At 36.0% G+C, this 22,670-nt stretch overlaps 2 protein-coding genes across 2 annotated transcripts in view; one reads left to right on the top strand and one right to left on the bottom strand.

Annotated features, from left to right (window-relative positions):
• The window catches only part of ttyh3a (tweety family member 3a), a 67,841-nt gene extending 59,400 nt beyond the window's left edge, over positions 1 to 8,441 (bottom strand). The window contains exon 1 of the mRNA XM_079871969.1: positions 7,509 to 8,441. Within this exon, the coding sequence (XP_079728095.1) occupies positions 7,509 to 7,634 (126 nt within the window). The 5' untranslated portion in view covers positions 7,635 to 8,441. The remainder of the gene's footprint in view (positions 1 to 7,508) is intronic.
• Positions 8,442 to 10,699: 2,258 nt separating this feature from the next.
• Positions 10,700 to 22,580, top strand: snx8a (sorting nexin 8a). The gene is made up of 13 exons (XM_079891298.1): positions 10,700 to 10,941; positions 12,416 to 12,543; positions 12,733 to 12,862; positions 13,825 to 14,015; positions 15,281 to 15,401; positions 15,725 to 15,861; positions 16,064 to 16,144; positions 16,233 to 16,393; positions 18,453 to 18,582; positions 18,661 to 18,729; positions 19,251 to 19,400; positions 20,768 to 20,917; positions 21,051 to 22,580. Exons 1-13 carry the CDS (start codon positions 10,920 to 10,922, stop codon positions 21,138 to 21,140), a joined length of 1,560 nt encoding a protein of 519 aa, XP_079747424.1. The 5' UTR covers positions 10,700 to 10,919; the 3' UTR covers positions 21,141 to 22,580.
• The last annotated feature ends 90 nt before the right edge of the window (positions 22,581 to 22,670 follow it).

Raw genomic sequence — 22,670 nt, 5'->3', positions numbered from 1 at the left:
GTTCATCGGCTCTCCATGAGTAAACTAAACTCGTCATTATTATACATTTCACTATGGCTTGCGCATTATATGACGTGGTTGTCCACTGCAGTTCGGTTAATTCAGCGAGGGTTTGTCGAGAATGCTGTAGTGAGTCCCGAAAATGAGTTTGGTTAGGTTGTTAAGCTTGTAAAAAACAAAACGCTATATGAACTAAGACTAAATAAATAAATAAAAATGGCTGAAAAAATTAACACTAATAGAAAGGCACACTGCATCTGCTTGTTGTACTCCTTTAATTTAAAGTGTGTGCTGAACCCTATTGAGAATCAAATCGCAATATCTGTCAGAAAAATCGCAATTAGATATTTTCCCCAAATCGCACAGTCCTGATATGAACGCAACCATACTAAGCGGCACTGCCATACTATCCATTATGAGTATCCCAAGAGTTTTGTTTTGTGTGAATCACGACACGGTATTAGGGACGAACACAAACCGTGTGTGATCTACGAACTCGATTCTACGTTGATGGAACATTCCAGAATCCAGCCCTAATTTTTAATTCTGGCCATTTTCAATAGAGTCTATAGATTTAAAGGGCTACATCAACTAATTTAAATTAAAAAGAGATAATGAGAAACCATTCAACACAGGAAAGAAACTGCGCTTGACAAATGATTTCATCAAGTAGAAACGTTTGATTTTGTTGAATCTGGTGCTTGCAGAACGTTTGCGAGACTTTCTCGATGCGGTCAGGACGGGATGAAACCCAGTTTCTTACAGACCTGAGTAGAATCTGGGTAGATGATGCTAAACAAATTTCCAGTAGAGTCTCTGAATACAATTATTATCTAATCAAGGTTCTTACTAATAATCTGTCTTCAAATGTTCAGAAAAACAAGCCTTGTTTATGGATTTAAAGGGTTACTTTTAAAGCTCCTATATTGCCGTTGTTTGTTTCAATTCAAATCCACTTAAACTCCAGAAAAATCTGCTTAGAAAGAACAGTCCAATCAAGTGAAGCAAGTAAAAACATGGGTTAGCATGGTTTGAAGACTAAATGAAAATACCAAGTCAATATGAAATTACACCAAGTCTGTTTACTCTTAACTTGTTCACATACCCATTCCCAACTCTGGATGGAAATCATATACCGTACTATACAAGATTTCCCAAACTACATTTAGGTTAATCAACTTGTGGCAGATAACCCAGTGGCGGCACACTCAAGTTAGCCTTGTGTGCCCTCCTCATCCGCTGGCAGATCTGTCCTCACCCAAACAAACCCAGAGCTCCAGTCTCATCCATCATCCAGCTGACTGGACCTCCCTCCCTTCACAGCTTGGCTTTCATCCACGACAATTCGTGAGAAGCACTGCTCAAACTCCCACAGTCCTGGCCTTTGTAAACATGCGAGACAAGCTTCTCTCAATGCAATACCCACTGATGGCCAATGACAATTGTTTGGGGATGGGAAAGGGTGAGGTTCAACTAGAATATTAGACATTGATTCAGTGCACTTGAGTTCACAAACGGAATGGCGGCCACAAAGATTTAAGAGTTATTGGCCAATATGAAATATATTTTTCATTTATCTTTATCGATTGTTATACTTTATTTAATCTGGCCTATAAATAACAGTTAATTGTAATTTTAGAAAAACTCAGAATGAATTTTACATCACGTTGTGATGCCTAAATTCACTTGTAGCATTTAAAAATAACTTTAGTTTTTTGAAGAAAAAAAAAAGGTATTGACATGATTTATGTAAACTACCATCAAAAGTTTGGGGCAAAACTACCATAAAAAAGATTTATTTTAATTTTTTTGAAAGAAATTAATATTTTTTTCATTTTTTGATCAAATGGGACAGTAAAGACGTTTATATTGTTACACATTTTCTTTAATTGACATTTCTAATAAATGTTTTTTTTATTTTTTATATTCATATGTTTTACTGTATTTCTGATCAAATAAATGCAGTGAGCATAAGAGACTTCATTTATTATCTGTACTTACAGTTAAACGTTTAAAAATTGTTATTTTAAAATAATTCATAATTCATGTCTTAGCAAGCACAACTACAAAGTTAATTTTATGAAAAACTATTTTCCCAAAGGTTAATTGAAGATACAGCTACAACTAAATAAAAAGTAGTGTAAATCCTTTTGTTAAAGACCCATGACCCAAACTATCTTCAGTACGCATTTACTGTATTAGCTTGTATTAGTATGCATTTGTATTAGATTGCATTATTGCATTAGCTTGCAACTTCACATTTCTTGACAGTCTACAGAGCAACATTAATAACCTGTCATCTACAAGTCCAGCAGTCCCCAACAACTGAATATTTAGGCTGCAGCATTAATAAATAATGATTTTATGCTAAAAGCGTTTCTGCCTTTGTTCTTTTTACTGGAACCAGACCATCAGAAGTAAAAAAATACTGAGCTGAAATTAAAACTAGTACAAAGTTCCCAGATAAGCGCATCAAGGAAATCCCAACTGGGGCATCAGGAGTGAGCTTAACCCCTAACTAGTGGCCAAACGAGATGACATCTCTAGTTAATTCCAATCCTGTGAACAAGCGCCATTCAATGGACAGCAGGTGTCCTCTCTCTCGCTCTCCCCCATCCTCCATCCTCAGCTGTGCTGTCTTTTATCATTCAACTATGTGTGCTGTGACTCCAAGACAAATGTTACAGAGAACAGGCTGCTAGTACAAGCTGCTTGAGCGTCCTGTCAATTGCAAATGTGTATTAAGGAAAGTAAAAAAAAAAATTCTTCAGTCAAATTAGTGAATGGTTGGTTGTATCAGTAAAATTAAGAAGTCTGTGATAGAATTTACAGAGTTATGTTTTTAGCAATTAAATCATTTAAATGTAATATTTTTGTATGCTTAATGTAGTGAAATATTCAAATGTTTTTTTCTGACAAACTGTAATATTATCAGCAAAAATGTGCCTAAAAATGTAAGATATTTTATTTATTTGTATTATTCTAAATCTAAGAAAACTGATCATATTCTTTAGCTGATATCATTGGGGGGAAAACATCTAAAATGTTGATTTTCCTTATATAAAAAAAAAAGAAAAAAAGGAAGCATTTATATGATTGAATTGCTAGCAGAAAAATAACTACTTGGTGCAGCAAAAGGGCACTTGTCATAAATGATAAAAAATAAAACCAAGTGGCTAGGAGTCAGACCTTCCTCTCCATCCATGGCAGATGAGCTTCTAGACAGTTCACGTGTTATCTGTAATGCTGCCAATGGCATTTGACAGGAGGGGGATAGACCCCTTAGCACAACTGTAAAAACAGAGGATCTGTGCTTCATCTAAGTCTCTTGCTTAAGACTCCTGCCATGCTGTTTTAAGACACTCTTCCAATCCTGTTGGCTCGGTGAAACATATTTTCAAACAGCTGACAGCCTATCCTGGGCTTTATGATCTAGAAGCACTGAATTTTCTGACTTTACCTCTGTTCTCCATCTTATCTGCTTTCTCGTGCAACTTAACATCTCAGTGGCCAACTTTTCAGTAGAAAAAGCCAGAAGATAAGCAGGAACTGAGCATTATGTGGGCTGTCAGCATGCAACTGCTGTGTCTAAATTAATCCACTCATTCCCTGATCTAGTTCCACTACACTTTTAGCTTCTAGTTGAAAGAGAAGTGATTCTTATCATGTACACATATACACTGGCCCCAAGCCAGTGTCTAGACACATAAGTCACACTTATAAATTTCATTGCAATTCATTCAAAATGGCATCTGTTAACTAAACAACTAACTAGTTTTTTGCAATTACTTTTGATCAAACAGTGTCATGCTGATTTTTTTGTGGATGCACAAAAACTATGTTGGCTATGACTAAATAATGTGTAGGTTAGCACATTATACATTTCCAATTATTTTAAAAAAGGAAATATTTTTAATATTTCACAATATTGCAGTATAACCTTATCTTTGATCAAATAAATGCAGCCTTGATGAGCATAAGAAACTTTTTTTCAAAAACCAAACTTTTGAATGGTATGCATCCTGAAGTCAAAACTGTATTGACTATGCCTAAATTATTACTACAGTACCCAATCAGTCAGTGCCACCCCACCAAATTATCACCTGTATGACTGCATAATAGGCTTGTCAAACATGACAGTACTACCGGTGATAAAAAAACAAAACAAGTTGACGGTACCAGCATTTCTGCAGTACCAGTATTACTGAGTATTCGGTACCCGCCGATAGATCATGCTACTTTCAAACACTTTTGTTTGTGTTTGTTTGAGCATCGCAGGTTTCTATTTACAGTGTGTACATGCATTTAGCCATGTAGGTAGCTAATCACAATCTAATCACGTGAATGCAATGGCTATATAGAAACAATACAGAAACAAACTATCATGTGAAATGAGATACTAACACTTCCGCTCTCAAGAGCCCACAGCTAGGCGTTTTCAGCTGGCTAAAAACGTTTTGGTGGACAAGCGGCCTTTGAGATTATAAAGGGAGCCTTTCTCCTGCTTTCTGTTTACCCATTCACAATCTGAATGCAAGTTAAGTTTTTCATGCTGATAAGTACACTGCAAAGTTTATAGATTGACAATCATGTTTAAATGCTCGTTTGAATCGGAAACTGCGATGGTTGGCAGTGATAACCAATGGACGAGACAAAACGAGACAAACATTTAACATATATAATTCAACAGTTTTTGCTCTGGTACCAAAATTGGAACAGAGAACCGCAAAATTGTATAGTGACAGCCCTACTGCATAATAAATAAATATAAACGAAACCATATTTTGTGAAGAGATGTCTAAAAAAAACAAAGTGAACCATTAAGAGGACCATTTACAAGACATAAAATAGCTATTGTGTAATGTGTAAAGCTATTGTGTAGAGCTACTGTGTAATGACTGTACACCTTGAATAACCCTGTTATAGGTGCAACAACAAATCATGATTTTGTGCCTATAATTCTGACAATATATGGTACCACCTGGCTTCTCAATTTCATTCAAATGTCTAAATTTGTCATCCAAAAGTTGCTCTCTGATAGCCAGGCACAATTCTGGCTTTTTTACATTAGTATTCTATGTTACCAACTGGTTTACCCCCAAAACTCCATAAAAGCGAACAACAGGGAAGGCCAAACTTGATTTAAGGAGCTTTGATTATGTCACCAGGTTGATGGCACTCCTGGCTTGTCTGTAGGCCATCTGTTGTCTCTATGATGAAACCCTACAGCCAAGAAGTTCAAAGGGTCCTAAGAAGCCTACCTTCTACCTTCTACAGCCACACCTGGGTGTGTTCAACATTAGAGACATGCAAGAATTACAATAACAATTATGAAGTCATAATAAAGATTGAATGATCGCTATTGCATTTTTATGGCACAAAGAAATGCACATCTGCGTAATCTCTTTAAGAGATAAGCTACCCACTAACTCGAGCTAAAATTAACAGTTCGTTCTGGTCCTATAATGCGATAGACAAAGAAATGTTTCACATCAAAGTATCAGGGTTTCTTGGTGCGTTGAAGTCCTCCTGGGAAGTTCGTATTTACAAATTGGGAAGTTGCGACGTCGGGTGCGTTCAAATTAACTTTGGCCTAAGCAAGATGATGATGTACTTTTTAAAACAACAACTGGGGAAAACCAATTCTCTCACATTTCTATGGCCAATGGCACCATAATCGAAGACAACATATTATGCAATATCTGTTCCACAGAAAACTGTTTTAAAGAAAACGCTTTAAGTTTCACGACGTTAAGCGTTTTAAACTTGCATCCATATTCTAAACTTGCATCCACAGAACGCATCAACAATAAGGCTGGTGTACATTGAGTTTGCTTTTAATATTAATGTCTTGGTACACCAAGCATTTCTTTATATAGGTTTTCTAAGAGGGAAAAAACGTTTAATGTAAAAAAATAATGCGGGTCAGGTATGACGCATTTTTTGAAGGCAAAAACTCAGAAACGAGTTAGCATGTTAGCACTTCCGGTTCCATCGTCCCAGAATCAGTGGGTTTTTTTTATGGGATTTTGGTTAAATTACTTAAATAAGATCTGTGGTTAACACAAGCTCAAGATACTTTAATGTTTTATATTACAACATAAAATACATTACACCACTCATGATTTTTTTAAGCTGTTACGTGTTATGGCTTGAAAAATGCGGTTGCTAACAAGTGGTTAAACTGGACAACAGAGGCTGTCGGGAACATTAAACGTTAAACTCAGTCCGCTCTTAATTGTGCTCTTACAAACTATTCTAACTAAAACTTTCAGGGAAAATGTTTTTAGATAAAAACTTAAATAGTTGTCGGAAGCTTATTGATGGTGACGAAGTCGTGGGACCGTGGTGCAGTTTGTTTATACCTTTCGCTTTTTACTTCTGGAAACTGCATTTAGGCTTCAATATTTCATAAAAGTTGTCTTCATCTGTGAAAATGATCTTGATGGACAAAACGTAAGTAATAAGTATCATTAAGTTTTGTTAATCACAGAGCTTATTTTTTGCGATAAACCAAAAGCCAATGGAAAAATCCCATTGGGTTTTTTTCAAGGGAACCAGTGTGATGCTAAATGCCGATTGGCCTACAAAGTGACGTCATACCTGCACCACTCTATTGTCTTTCTGCATGGATCACAGTGCCATTGTAAAATGTAACAGAAATTTGGTTTTCCTTGGTCAGTGTTTTAGCACATTAAGCCACGTTAAGCGTTTTTCACATTATATTTTTTAGGGTTTCCCCTTAAAAACTAGGCTATATTTTGATGTTGTGCCGAATTTCGATTCCCAGCCAAATTGTCACCTCGTCTCGTTGAAGCCTAACCCCACTACAATTCAATTCAAAATTGCTTTATTGGCATGACTGTGAATATTACAATGTTGCCAAAGCTTGGGATTTGTATTCTTAATTTGTTCTACTTCAGTAATGGCTGTAAAGGTCTTTATTAAGTTTATAAATTTATTGATTTGAATTTGTGACAGTGAAGGAGGAAGTGCATCTCTGTCTCAATCTCTCCTGTCCTACAGTGAGCACATAGGCTACTCTTTTCTCTTTTGTTAACCAGCTCTTTCTGTGTCTGCATGTCTCAGTGGCTAGGATATAGGAACTAACAAGCCAATTTATGTCTCAAACTAATTACTTAATTCACAGGTAAAATCAGAATTATGTTGAATATCAGCAACACTTACTGTTATCTGCCTTTTCAACACACAACATTTCATATTACACAACAGCATTTCATCTGCACAAGTCGCAGTATCAAACAGTGTAAAAATAGTTGCTGTCTTAAATTAAGTACAATCAACTTGGATGTTTAAGTCATTTCAACTGAAATTACATTAGACTGACACAAAAATTAGATTAACTTACAAATAAAAGTTGAAAATTGCTTAAATTTTGATGAGTTAAAGCAATGTAAAAACATATGTTGTCACAACATTTAAAAAGTTATTGATCATATCATTTTTTCTTTCTACAGTGCAGTAGCAGGGTTAATGCATGGACTTACCTGCTGGTATGATGAGTCCTCTGGGCGAAAATCACTGCTGGTTTGTTCAAATTGCAGATTAAAGTGAGGCAGTCTGTGCATCAAGTTAACCCACCACGGAGGAGAGTAATTCACAACGGCAGCCATAATCTTAATGGCAATAACACTCCGAGCCCAGAGAAACTAAAGCAGGAAGTTTAAAACTTCTGTCGGGGTTTAAACAATGTCATTAGATTACAAAGTGACACATAAATCTGCTCTTCCCTGGAAAATACACGTCTATCGTCCTTCACCCATAGTGATATGGAGCTAAATGCGATTAGTTATTTAAACCGCCTGGAGAGAAACAGAAAGCTGGCTGTTAAGTAAAACGAGGGGTTTAAACAACACGCAACGACAAAGAGCTAATTATTTCGAGAATTTTCTCTGCTTAGAAGCGTTCAGCTGTATAAAACAGGACTTGAGCTTTCCTTTCCCTACCGGCTGACTGTGTAAACACAAGGGAAGCGTGTATTACAAGATCTTACTTCCCCTTTCAAAACTGCCTTTTGTCTGGATACATTAAAACTACACGCACACCAACCCTGAGATATGCATTAATTTAGAGCTGAAACCTTCCTAGATCCAATACTCAGTCCTCAGGTTGCTCGCAATGCCAGCCAGTTACGAGATGTATCTCCCTTGCTTTGGTCGAGATTAATGCCAAGCGTTTGTCTGCGGCTCCGTCATTCCCACGGTGAAACTCCTCCGTCCTTTTGTCCTTATTAGTCATAAATGACCGGGGAAGGTGTTTATGAAGTCAAAATGTCCGTGTGTGGGTTAGCAGACGCCACGCGACTCCTCCCTGCCGACAAAACTCGGTGAGATGATCTCTAATCACCAGTGTGAGTGTGTGAAGAACAGCCAAGCAACCGAGCCGTATGCCCAGATTGCCCACCGAAACAAACTCACACCGAGATAGTGGAGGTTTATCACGGTATGAGGCAACTGTTGAGAACAGGGACATCTAGTGGTCAGACACAATAATACACACGAGGCTTACTTGGAGAAACCACCTATTAGGATCGCACCTCTCGTGTTGTATTAAACTAGGAATATTCCGTTTTTATGAATATTTTAAAAATAAATAAATAAATAAATAAATAAATAAAGAAATAAATAAAGAAATAAATAAATAAAATCCTTAGGAAGAGGAGGATGGTCATTCTTGTGGAAATACATATCAAATGTATTTTGTTTATAAAATGAAATGTATAAAATAAAATAAAATTGTATAATAAAATTCAAACTAAAAATGAAATCAAACGAAATGTTTACGTAATGTTTTGCGTAGTAGCCAATACGTAGTAGGTGACAAATAAATGTTAAAACATTGCATTCACAGCCTCAGCAAATTGATGTGCTTAAAAAGTCCCCTTAAAGGGACAGCTCACCCAAAAATTCTGCCATCATTTACTCACCCTCAAGTTGTTCCAAACCTGAATGAGTTTATTTCTTCTGTTGAATACAAAATAAGATATTTTGAAGATATATTTCTTTATCTTATATTATCTTCTTTTGTGTTCGACAGAAGAAAGAAACTCATACAGGTTTGGAACAACTTGAGGGTGAGTAAATGATGACAACATTTTCATTTTTGGGTGAACTGCCCCTTTAATGCACATCCTTACAGGAAGAAACCATAAAAATGACCTTTGACTAAAAGCTTAAGGAATTAAAACCTAAGCAAAATTTGGTTTGTTTGTGAATTATTTGTTCATGGCGGTATAAATGAATATCTGGATTCTGTCTCTGTGCCTGCAATTTCTCAAAACAAGCCTAAATGAAACCTAAAATTGTGTGATAGTTCCTGCTGTTACTGAATAGAATATGCAATTTATCCAAGAATAAATAATACAACTCTGAACATAAATATATATGCCAGGATGGAAAAACCCCAAAATTCAATTGGTGTTAAATTTAAGATGTCAATGAGTCAATATGTCAATGTACAATGTAATCAAAGTAATTATTCATTAGTCGGCCCTTGAAATAGTGTGAAAGTCTGTCTGAATATACTTTTTAAGGACTCTATCACTACTAATGAGCAAAAATAAATAAATAAAATAATGCTTCAAAGTTACATCTTAAAAATATATAAATGAAAGTGATTTTAGAAACACCAAACTTATAGAACATACAGATTTAAGGAGTAAAAACATGTTTTAGAGATCCGTTTTTCTTAAATCTGACAGGAAAAGACTGTCTTACAAATACAGCTGATGCAGTGAAATTATTAACCTTTACTTTGTGAATCAACGATTGCATCATTTCAGTGCCATAACCAAAAACTGGTAACTGTCTAACTAAATCTGGTAATAATCAACAATGCATACTAGATAACTTGTGCTGTAGCAGCAGGCAACTTTAAAATACTGCCTTGGTTGAGTCTAAATAATTGCGCCTTTTCACTTTCACTTCCACTATGGAGGCACTGGGATCAAAATGATATTTGCATAAGCTCTGCAAGTCATTTTGAGCTTAGGCATTTAAGCTTCACAGAGCAAGTATACTTACATGATGATAATTAGTCAACAGTATGCTGTACTGGAAATGTTAATGCAATGTTAATACAGATAAAACATAGGCTATTTATGTCTCAAGGAATGATTCATCAAAAGTTAGACTCCAAATATTTTTTTTGCTTGTAATGTGACCTCAGCTTAAAAAAAAAAAAAAAAAAAAAAAAAAAAATTCCACTATTTTGGTTGCATTTGAATTAGTCTTAAAAAACATTCTCAGTCAGAGGGAATTTTTTTTTTGATTTCAACTCAGTCATTTATGACAAATCAATTCATCATGACTATTTTCAGTTCCTTAAAGTTAAGTTGGATTTAGTTTAGGATGTGTTGTTTTGTCTTCAACAGAAAAATATTTTTGACTGAAAGAGGAACAATGAACTTGGAAAGAGATTTCATGCTCCTTGTTTGTGCATTTTTCTTCTTCAGAAATCTCTGTATTAGTGGGCAAAAAATTATAATAAGCAAGTTGCAGCAGCAGGTGGGCAACACTTTTTTAAAAAACTTTGTTATTATGGTAAATACAATGTTACAATATGACATATTGTGAGTCTAATATGGATGTTTTGTTTTGAATATTGAAGGGAATTTTTTTTTTTTTTTTTTTTTTTTTTTGCTTTCTCACTTCCCATGGGTGAATTACATATTCTAACCACACAAACCCAGTCTGTAGTGTCATATAAAGATGTGTTTGTCCTCAAAGAGCCTGTCGAACCTGATGAGTCTCTAGCTCCACCCACCCATGTCTGTCACACATAGCCTTTACTGTACCATGTGTTTCCACATCACTACAACTTTAAGGAGAGGGACATTCCTACTCTTTTCTGCAGGAAATCACATGGAGGTGCTATCGCTCTCACATGACATCTGAACTATGGCAGGGGACATCAATGAAGGTAGGGAATAGAAATTACGCTCATTTAAGCTAAATATCGCACAGTTTTAGATAATGTTTTGCTGTCTGTTTTATGTAGCGTATGTATTTGAACCTTTGTACTACTTTGCTGTTTTATATATGTATTTGAACGGTTATCTGCGAATTTGTTTTCTTGATTTCGCTGATGATGTTTTAAAAATTCGCGACTAAAAACGTGAGTCACTTTAACGCGAGTTAACTATGCGCTTTACTTTGTTGTCTTGTTGCGTAAATGTTTATTTTTATTTGTTGTTTCACCAGTTTCTCCTGTTTACTGACTTGTTTATCGAAATTGACGACTCAAAGTTTAAACTGATATGTCTTTATAATACTATAGCTATAGCCTTTTTTTTTCTTTTTTTTTTTTTTGTATGACAACATTGTATCGAGTTGGCACAGCAGAATGTTTGATTGCAATGCTTATGCATGCAGTGACTGAATATCCATTCCTATAGGCTGAATGTTGCCATAGAGACTGTCAGTGCTGCCGCGAGAATCTGCTTTTAAGCCAATCAAATAATTTATCTCTGCGAAGGCCAATTTAAATTTCGAATGGGAACTCAATTTACCCCTTGAAATGTATTTTATTAAATGTTAAAACGCCCCCTAAAACGGTTTCTGTTAAATAAAATTAATATGTTTGTTTGTGATACCCTTTAATTTTCGTTGTTTTATTTTTATTTAGTTTCTGTTGTGTATTTTACAATATTTGTGCAAATGCATTGAGAACTTAATGAACTCAAAAAATAAAAAATCTGTCAAAATACAAAAAAGTATTGCGCAACTATACATTGTCCTGTCAGTGTTTTAGCATTAAGCTTTTTTGGATGAAAAAACAACAACTGTGTTCTCTTGTTGAAATGAAATAGACCATAGTTGTTTATTCCTAGTCATAAATCTTCTGTCAATTTGTTATTTCAACACAGAGCTTTTAAAGGGATAGTTCACCCAAAATAAAAATCTGTGTCATCAATTTAATGTTTAAATGTCATCAATAACTCACTCACGTGTCATTCTAAACCCATAGACTGTCGTTAATCTTCTATATTTGGATATTTTTAATGAAATCTGAGCGATTTCTGTCCCTCCATTCACCAATACTCTGACAGTTTAAGCATGCTTGAGCTGCCGTTTACCATATTTGTTCGCTGATCAGTGTTTACATGTGAATAAAGCTTTAATTAAATCTGTTCATCATTTAAAGCGACCATGTCTCTAAACCGCTCCATTAATATGGATTTCTATTACTCTTTATGAAAGTTTTGAACCCTCTGAGTTTTGAGTGAGACTTTCAATGGAGGGACAGAAATCTTAATTTATAAGATAGATACAAATATCTTCATTTGTGTTCCAAGGATTAAAGAAAGACTCATGGTGCTGCTGAGTAACTAATGACAGCATTTTCATTTTTGGATGAACTGCTATTCCTTTAACATACAGTCCTTTGAATCTAGGATCCGTCCCTTCATACTATCGTGAAGTGCATCAAGCCATCTGCTCCAGAACTGATGAACGAGTGCCTATCAGTGTATTCCTGAGAGTTCTCAGCAGAACATCTCTTTCCATCGCTGTTCAAAACCAGGTGAGACTTACACCAGGATTACGTCTTATTATTGGTTAGGAAGACCGTAGCTGACAGTTAGCTAAATTATATCCCACAGGCTTTTTTTCAGTGACCTGGATAAGGATAAATATCATGATTTTGTTGGGTTCTCTTGTGGAACCATGACTTATTCTGCATAGACTGAAAGATATGTCATTTACATTTTAGATAACCGAACATGTAAACAATAGTGATGGATTCCTAAGTAAAGTCTCGCTGTATAAAGGCTTGGCTCTCATTGCCCTTGCTCAACAAGGAAAACCACCAAGTCCCAAACTGCTGGAGAATTTCATACAAGGTAAGCAAAAGCAGATCAATTCCTCAGCTGACTGTAGTAAATGTGTAGCTTAATCAGATGTCATTTTAAAGTCAGTAACCCCAGTTAGTCTCCATAAAAACTGTCTTGTGTTCAACATATCACGTGATATTGTATTGCCTCTCACATGCTATCCCAACTGAATTACATCCAAGCTGTTTTTCACTGTCACCATCTGTGTGCAGTGATTTGCGCAAGAGCAAAGCTTAATAAGTGGAGGTTTTATATTACTGCTTTCAACATTTCAGCAATTTTCACTGTTCTCATGGGCACCTTTACAGCATGTGTATGATTTACATTCCTCGGGTCTATGGTTATGTTGGGCTGGTTGTTCGATTTTAATGATTTTTCATCAGCTCTGAAGGGTTAAAGTTTCTATTCAATACAGGCCTCTTGTGTTATTTCAGGTGTTGCCAGTATGACAGTTGACTGTGCACTTTAATAGTGAGGTTTCCTGTTCTCTCCTCTAAGCAAAAGCAAGTTTCCCGTCCATTGCATGCCAACTGCTTATCTCTCTGTGGAATGGCCAAGAAGGATATTTTGTTGTTTTTGCATTTTACCAAACAAAAGCAAAGATCCTGGTTTGAATCTGCTGAGACAACTTTTTGTTATGCAGAGTCACGTTGTTTTTTCCCCTTTTCCAGATTTTCTTTTCTAAATGTGGCACACAAACCACAGAAATCCACCGGAAAAAATATGGTGTGCCACATAGCTCAACATGGTTCATTGTTTTTCTCTCATTCCTTCTCGTTACTTTTGAGATTTCCTTCATGCTGTGTTATTAATGTGCTGTCATAAGACAGATATGGCAAGAAAGTCATCTTCTTTGTCTTCTTTAAAGTGATTAAGTATGAGACTGTGATCACCCACATGTAATGTTTAGTCAGTCATGTGGCTGTCACACCGCGCTGAATACATTGTGTTGTGTGTCATGTTTTTTTAAGAGTTCCCAAAGCCTCAGCTTGGAGAGCCGAAGGAGCTTCAGAGTCTAAAGATGCAGTCGGTTCAGGAGAGTCCTCTGATCTTGTCCGTGACTCTGGCAGAGCTGTTGAAGAAGGACACCGTCAAAGTTGACCTCATTCCTGAGAAGAAGGGACTGTTTCTTAAACATGTGGAGTATCAGGTCACCAGTGAGGTGAGTGAGTTTAGTTTACAAGTTACAAGTTTACAGTTTTCTGTCATCAATCAGACAAAATCGATTGGTCCAAGTCTACACCTTAACAATGACTCAACTAATGGTTTAGGCCCTAAACCATTAGTTGAGTCATTGTTGCAGTGTCATGCTAGCCATGATGCATAAACAAACAAAAATCAGACTAAAATGTTGGGGAAATGAGCCTAACATTTTCTTCTCTCCATATTAAGCTGAAAAAAATGGCTCACTTCAGCTTTAGCATTCGTGTTGGGTGATGCCATCACACGTGGACACCCTAAAATAAATGTGTAAACAGAGACCACTGAGTCTTTGTGATCACGCTCTTAAAAATAAAGGTTTCAAAAGGGGGTTTTTGCTGAAGAAATATTTTTAGTTCCCCAAAGAATCTTTCAGTAAACAGTTCTTAAAGGGATAGTTCACCCAAAAACGAAAATCCTGTCATTAATTACTCGCCCTCATTTCGTTCCAAACCCGTAAGACTGTTGTTCATCTTCGGAACACAAATGAAGATCTTTTTAATAAAATCGAAAAGCTTTCTGTCCTCCATTGACAGCTACACAACTACCACTTTGACGCTTCAAAAAGTTCATAAAAAGATCGTAAAACTAATCCATATGAATTTAGCGTTTTATTCCCAATTTTAATGACAAATTTTTCATTTTTGGGTGAACCATCCCTTTAAAAGAACCATGCATTAATAATCTAAAGAACCTTTTTCTACTATCAAGAACCTTTTGTGGAATGGAAAGGTTCCATGGATGTTCTAAATGGAACCATCAATGCCAATAAAGAACCTCTATTCTCAAGAGTGCAGTATCTTAAAGGGTTCATATAATGAAGGATCAATTTCCTTGATCATTTGAGATAAAATAGCTTGATGAGCAAATCAACATATCCTCTCCAGTCTAAAAAGGAATGTGGCGAACCAGTGGTGCATTTCAGCGCAGACTGATTTGTGATCCTGTCACAGTAATCCAGACTTTGCAAAGAGGCTGTTATTGAAAAATGAGGAAATTAAAATCTATATTTGACACAAAAGAAAAGCCATTTCAGAGAAAATGATTTCTGGTGATTTCTATATTTCAAAATATAGTAAGGACCTCAGCAGGAAAAATACAATTAAACAATATTTATTTTTCAATATAATAAAAGTATGTCATTTTTAAGCATGCTGCTGAGTCATTGCAACAGTTACTGTTGTATTATTTTATATGTATCGCTGATGTGCCATGTGCCCTTTCCAGCGTTTTACAGTATCGGTCTATCGGCGATACAGTGATTTTGACGTCTTCCATGAGCTCCTGCTTCAGAGATATGCTTACAGAGCCGTGCCGGCGCTTCCTCCCAAAAGGGCGCTGAAAGGAGGTAGGCCGTTGTTTTATTCACTGTAAAATACCAGCCTGTGAAGGGTTTGTGATCAGACCTTTAGATTATAGTCTTGTTCACCTCTCACTTAGGCTGTGCTGTGACATTCAGTGCTTTCTGGGAATCCACCAGACAAACAATCGCGGCTCTGCCAAGGTTAAAAAAAGTAAACTTGTTCTGATTTTCTGCAGACTTCAGCAAGTTGTACTTCCATAGTAACTGAGTACCAGAAAGCTCCTTGCTGTGTTGTATTAATGGAAGGACTATGTTTTGTTGTTTCTGGAAAAGTTTAATCTTTTCTCTGTTCTTTGGCCCCGCTGCAGTCCTGACCTCCATGTCAGAGCGAGAGTTCATTGAAGGGCGGAGACGAGCCCTGGGAAGGTTCCTAAATCTTGTGGCACGACACCCTGTCTTTTCCGAAGATGAGCTTGTGAAAACATTCCTTACCTTCAGTGGCTCGGTATGGACTTTTTGCCAAACCTGAACACCAACTTAATTCAAAGTTCTAGATAAACAGGATTGAATTTTATGATATATTATAGTGCAAGAAAAATAAATTAGATATGCCAATTTTGGGTTGAGAAAATATACAGTATGTATATTTTTTTATGTTTTTCATAGATGTTCATCAGGTTGTAACTTCCCTTATTTATGTCCCACAGGATGTCCAACCTAAGCTTAGAGATGCTTGCAAAAAATTGGGGGATGAGTTCATGACCTGTAAATATGCAACGCAGGCCAAGGTTTGATTCAGCTTTATTTTACTCGTATGTTAAACATTTGTTAAATATTTATTTATCAATATTACCTGTATTGTGATTTCTCCTCCAGGATTACCTTCCAGCAGATATCCAAAGTCAGTTTTCATCCAGCAGGGAGCTCATCAGAAATATCCATAACAGTTTTCAGAAGTTACGAGACCGGGCAGAGAGGATGGCCGAGCGCTCAAAGGAGAACGCCACAGATCTGCTGATGTTTGGGAAGGAGCTCAGGTACCAACAGTGTCTTTGCAGTGTCTCTTAGACCAATGGTTCTCAAAAACAGCACCAAAACATTAGAAAGTATGAGCTGCAGATCATTTTATTAGTTTAATCTTACATTTTAATTTACTGTAAAGGGTTTTGCTAAAATTGTCTAGGTGTATCATATGCAGAATGGAACAGATGAGGCGAGGATTATACGCAAACATTATTTATTCAACAAACACAAAAAAAAGGAAAAAACAAAATCCAAATGGGAAAACAGGAGACGCAACAGCTCTACAACAGAGATGTAAAGACAATGACTGACAACAAAAGACTCAAACACAGGACTTATATATACAAACAAGAGGATAACAAGGCACAGGTGAAACTGATTAAACGCTATGGTGACTAAAAAGGGTTACTAAGGTAACAAAAAGCTGTGTCCGAAATCGCCCCCATAAAGGCCCGTTCACACCAAGCACGATAACTATAAAGATAACGATAAAGATAACTATATATGCGTCCACACCAACGACCGATAACGGTCTTTTTATTTTAAGCATGCGCGCGCCCGGATGATCCAGATCCATTTTAAATGCGCGAGACCTTTAAATTAGAATGGATTCTGATTGGCTGTCAGTGTTTTATCGTTCGACAGCTGGAAAAAAAATCGTTCTGAAAGTGATCCCAACGATATCGTTCCTCATATCTTTATCGTTATAGTTGTGGTGTGAACTCTGTTATTCTTTAATATGGAGAACGATTTTTAGAATTATATCTTTATCGTTATCTTTATAGTTATCGTCCTTGGTGTGAACGGGCCTTAACTCTCATTCACTATTCCTTACATTAGTCCATTAATATAGTCCAGACATTCTGACACTGAGCTGCCGCTTTTGCATAGTTTGTGCTTATCGTTTAATAATCATTTGACACGTAGCAAACTGGAAGCTCCAGTAGTAATGAAAAGATTTATCTTGAACTCTGCAATAAACCTTACTTGAGCAATTTCATAATCAATTTAAAAACCAGTTTATACCAGCATGATATTATGCTGTACCCACATTGGACAAGCGGTTTGGAAAATAGATGTATGGATGATTAACATGCGGGTACCATCTTCTGGTCAGGAATTCATTCGTGGTGTGACTCACAGTGCATTATGGGTACTCTCTAGCCGTTGAGCATACATTGGTTGTACACTCGTTATTGCGGTGCATTATGGGATTGAATGAGTGCACTCGATAACGTCCACTGTGGTTTCAGACTTCACTACAAATAGCTGTCCCTTTATGTAGTGCACTATTTAAGGGTATAAGGGGTGATTTCGGACACAGCCGAAGGCAGACAGGAACTAAACACTGGAAAAGACACCAGAAACATCAAGGCAACAGAACATCAAAATAATGGTCCTATAACACAAAACACAGTGGAAATCATGACAGGGTAAACTTTTTTTAAGGGCTGTGTTGCCATTCTGGATTGCAGAAGAAAAGGATACAGGAGAAGAAAGTTTAACACTTATTTCACCAATAAAAAAAATAAAAAAATCTAGTCATATTTGTTTATGGTTACCTGAATCATCGAAGGTCAGCAGCAAATACATTGGTCAATAAAGTGAGATTAAATACATACAAATATTTGTTCTATTTAACATATTTAATTATTGGAGGTTTGCCTAGTATTCTGATTTTGCATTTCACTGATTTAATTCATTTTGAAGAATACTGAATCTTTTTTTTTGTGCGAATGAGATTAGTAAATGTACTAAATGTCCTTCGGATGTGACGTTAAACCGAGGTCCTGACTCTCTGTGGTCATTAAAAATCCCATGGCACTTCTCGTAAAGAGTCCCCTACTCCCTACATTGACACAAGTCTACTAATCACCCTGCAGTGTTTTTGTTTTATTTTTATGAAATTGACTATTTGACTGTACATCTCTTACACACAATAGTACATTAACTGTTTGAATAGTTAGAAAATACTGGAATATTTATTATTGCAGTGGTTTGAGAGAACTTGATTGTCAGGTGTTTGTGACTATTGGCCGTATAGATTTAAGCTTTGGTTTCTCTCCACTCCAGTTGTTTGGGATCAGATGAGTCACCTGTGCCTGTCCTGGCATCCTGCAAGAGTCCCTGGGCTGCTCTTAGACGCTCTGTCAAAGGGCTCTCTGTTGAGTTCTCACTTCTGTCTGAAAGAGCTGCCCAACAGGTACTGTGCCGCCCACACATACCACGTGAATTGGTGGCATGCTGCTACAGAGGAATTTAATTTGTTTACTTAATACAGGGCAGAAGAGAGGAGGATGATGTGGTGGAAAAACTAAATCTGTTTCTGGACTTGCTGCAGTCGTACAGGGTGAGTACTGATGCAGTTTAATTTTTAGCCTCAGCTGAGAAGTTTTTCTTTCTTTTTTTGTCCATTTTTAGGAAATAAACTGAAATATGATTTTTTTACACACTACTGGTTAAAAGTTAGGAATAATTAAGATTTCTTTAAATGTTTTTGAAAGAAGCCTCTTATGTTCACAAAATTTGATCAAAAATACAGTAAAAACGTAAATAATACAAATATTATTTTAATATGTTTCACCTTTATTTATTTCTGCATCATTACCCCAGTCTTCATTGTCACATGATCCTTCAGAATCATTCTAATATGATGATTTAATGCTAAAGAAACATTTCTTATTATTATCAATGTTGTGCTGCTTAATATTTCTGTGGAAACTGTGATATACTACTACTATTCAAAAGTCTGGGGTAAGTATGTTTTTATTCAGCAAGGATGCATTACATTTTTCAAAAGTGACAGTAAAGACATTTATAATGTTACACAAATTCTGTTTCAAATAAAAAAATATGTGTGTTGTCATACAGGACTTGTGTGAACGGCACGAGAAAGGGGTCTTGCACGAACATCAGCGAGCGCTACAGAAGTACAGTGTCATGAAGAGACAAATGCTGAGCGCCACCGTGCAGCCTAAAGAACAGGTTTCTGTAGAGCAGCTGGAGTCCCGCATCGTCCAGGTCAGCCCTCACACACTCAGACATACACACACACACACACTACAAAGAGCTATAGCAGCTTGTGAGGTAGAATCAGCAGAAGGGAAATGTGGGGACCAGTAGCTTCAGGGGAGCTGATGCATCTCTTTAATTTAGTAGGTGAAATTGATCTGAAGGACTTGAAACTAAAGCCCTCGAGCAAAATTTGTGTCCTCAAAATTCTTTTAGGGATACCGCAGGAATATGAACTGGGATCTCTGCCATGCCACTTTAGAGAGATAGCCTCTTTTTCATCTTGGGTTTAGACCAGGGGTTTGTGAAAGATTTGAGTTATATATACATACATATTACTCAAATCTTTATATATTATTAGATAAAGATTTGAGAATATGTATAAAATTATATAAAATAATATGTTATAAGATGTTTTTTAGTGATGTCACAGTTAAAATGTTAGCTTAAGATATTCAAAAATGTTTTTAAAAAATTGGGCGTCAGTAAAATGTTTTATTTATTTATTAATAATTTAATTCAACATGCACACATTAAATTGATTAAAAGTGACAGTAAAGACAATAATGTTATAAGAGATTTCTATTTCAAATAAATGCAGTTCTTTTGAACATTCTATTCATCAAAGCATCCTAAAAAACGTATCACAGTTTCCACAAAAATATTAAACATCTGATTTCAACATTGATAATAATAACACTTTTTTTTTTTAAGCACCAAGTCATCATATTAGAATGATTTCTGAAGGATTGTGTGACACTGAACACTAGGGTGATGACTGCTAAAATGCATAAAGGAAATAAATTACACTTTAAAATATATTAAAATAGAAAAAACTGTAGTTATTTGATGTAAAATTTAACCCAACTGAAAACAAAAATACTATTCTAATGTAATTTCATTGCATCAAGAGCACTCAAAATATTGTAAAAGCAACCAAGTAATTCCAAGCAAGTTTATAATCTATATTTTTACTGGCCAGATTTGCATTTAAGCATTTAATTGATCATTTGAGTAGCCATTTTGCACATTTATTTTATTTTACCACTTTTTTAAATTATTTGAAGGATTTATCAATTGAATTTTGTTAGAAAAATAACTTCTATAAAGGCTCGTTCTCTTTTTATGATAAAAGCCCGGCCAGCTGGAGGAAGAGAGAAAGTATGTTACATGATGCAGTGCCAAGTCATGTGAGGCACATACTGTATCTGTTTAACCTTCAAATAACATGTCATGATCCAGTGGGTTTTAACTGCTGGATGGCTCATTGTGAGCAAGTAGCAGAAATTGGTCACTACAGGGAAGATGATGATGATAGTTAGGGTGGGATGATGTGACCGCACCGTGACCTCACTCTGATCTCTGACTCACGGCAGCAAGAAAACGCCATTCAGGTCATGGAGCTGCGCAACTACTTCTCCCTGTTCTGCCTGCACCAGGAGAGCCAGCTCATATTCACATACCTGCCCATCACGTCTCTCATCCTGGGAGCATTTGTAGACTCACAGGTGCTGGGACATAAAGATGTAAGCTTATCCTTTATGTAGTATCAACTGTATGTGTGTTAAAAGTTATTCTTTTCAATAAGTGCCAAAGCTGCTTTCTTTATTACTTAGATGTTACATATTTGTTGATGTGTCTTATTTTGCTCTGATCTAGATGGGTGAGGTGTGGCAAGATCTTCATTCCAAGCTTACAAGTCTTTTTGGGGACGGTAATGGACGGTCTGCGCCTCTCAGCCCAAAATAGCCTCCCTTCTGTGCCTTCAGAATCTCAAGAAGACAATGAACTCTAGCCTGGTTTGAATTGCAGGATCTCTACTGGAGTTACAGATAGTCAATATATAAAAGCACCTTGCAAAGAATTATGGGAAACTGCGTCTGTTCATCACCAGATCTTAATGTCTTCCTGAGGTGAAGAAGGCTCTCGATTTCCTACAGTTTGAGCAAATGGACGGCTAAAATAAATGGCTATGCTGTTGAGAATCATTTTAGGAAGACACTGTATTACTGTTTTTACATGTAGCCTATGCAAAGATGATGTTGCTGTTTTGAAATGTAAGCTAATCTGAAAGAGAAGAATGTTTACATTGTACAAAACAGTGTAACACATGAAAAATGACCTTTTCTAGATGCTATCTTAGGTGCAATAAGAAATGAGCTGAGAAGCTAATAGCCAGAGAGCTAGAGGTTGCCTTGTTCAGTTGAATATACATATCAAACACAGAAAATATGCAGAGATTATGCTTTTAGTTGCAAAGGCACTATATTATTATTTGTTTGTGGTTTCAGCTGCCATTCTGATATCTGTTGTGTATTTTGTGATCTGCACTCCATGTGCTTCCAGCTTTGTTTTTTTTACATTTCATCATTTTTAAGGAATAGGGCATACACTACCATTCAAAAGAGGTTAGTATTGTATTCATTTATTTCTTAATTATTCAGCAAGCATGCATTAAATTGATCAAAAGTGACTGTAAAGAGCAAAGACATCTAGGATTTCTGTAATCAAAGAATCCTGAAATGAATTAAACAACTGTTTTCAGCGTTGATAAAAACTCAGAATCGCCTTCACAGGAATAAATTACATTAATTTTATAATAAAATAAAACAGTTATTTTAAATGGTTTTACTGTAAGTAAATGCAATTGGTGAGTATAAGTGCTTTCAAAAACATTACCGTGAGATATTCACTTGAACGGTAGTGTAGGCTATATTAGTGAAACACACTTATAATTAATTGTCAAACAGTTCTTTAAAATGTGAAATGTATTTTCTATTACTCTATATTCTATTACACTAAACTCTGATCTATATTTTCTGTAACTAAGTCTGTGGCTGGATCGAGAGAGGGTCTTAAAATGAAGCAATACAATTAGCATGGAATTGTTAGCCGCTAGCTGCTCTATAGCCTACACCAGACCTGTTTTCAGTCATTTGATAAATCACAAAGGTCTGAAATTCTCAAGACTGCTTTTAAGCTATTACGTGAATTTTACTTTGAAATATGTCTGCCAGTTTTTCATGTTGTATAGATTGACACATTGCTGTTGTTGATAACGCATGTATCATGCGTATTTTGTCTTAATTGTTTAACATTCTAGTAAACCCCTTTGCAGAGCTTATTATTATTATCAGTTGTTCATGTTTGATGGTTCGGTTAAGGAAAGCAATAAAGGAGTGGAAACTGTTTTGTACTCAAATGCATATTCAATTCTGCCATCTGCTGGCACAGAGAGTAAATGCAAGTTTGATCAAAAGTGTCAGTAACATTCATAAT

Source organism: Squalius cephalus, assembly GCF_949319135.1.
Source record: "Squalius cephalus genome assembly, chromosome: 1".
NCBI classification, from domain to species: Eukaryota; Metazoa; Chordata; class Actinopteri; order Cypriniformes; family Leuciscidae; genus Squalius; species Squalius cephalus.
This window is presented reverse-complemented; position numbering and strand designations above follow the sequence as displayed.

Bases quoted from the DNA above. Each gene is read 5' to 3' on its own strand.
- snx8a (XM_079891298.1), top strand. From the start codon at position 10,920: ATGGCAGGGGACATCAATGAAG. The intron at 10,942-12,415 runs GTAGGGAATAGA...CTTTGAATCTAG, and splicing joins GGCAGGGGACATCAATGAAG to GATCCGTCCCTTCATACTAT. The intron at 18,730-19,250 runs GTGAGTACTGAT...GTTGTCATACAG, and splicing joins ACTTGCTGCAGTCGTACAGG to GACTTGTGTGAACGGCACGA.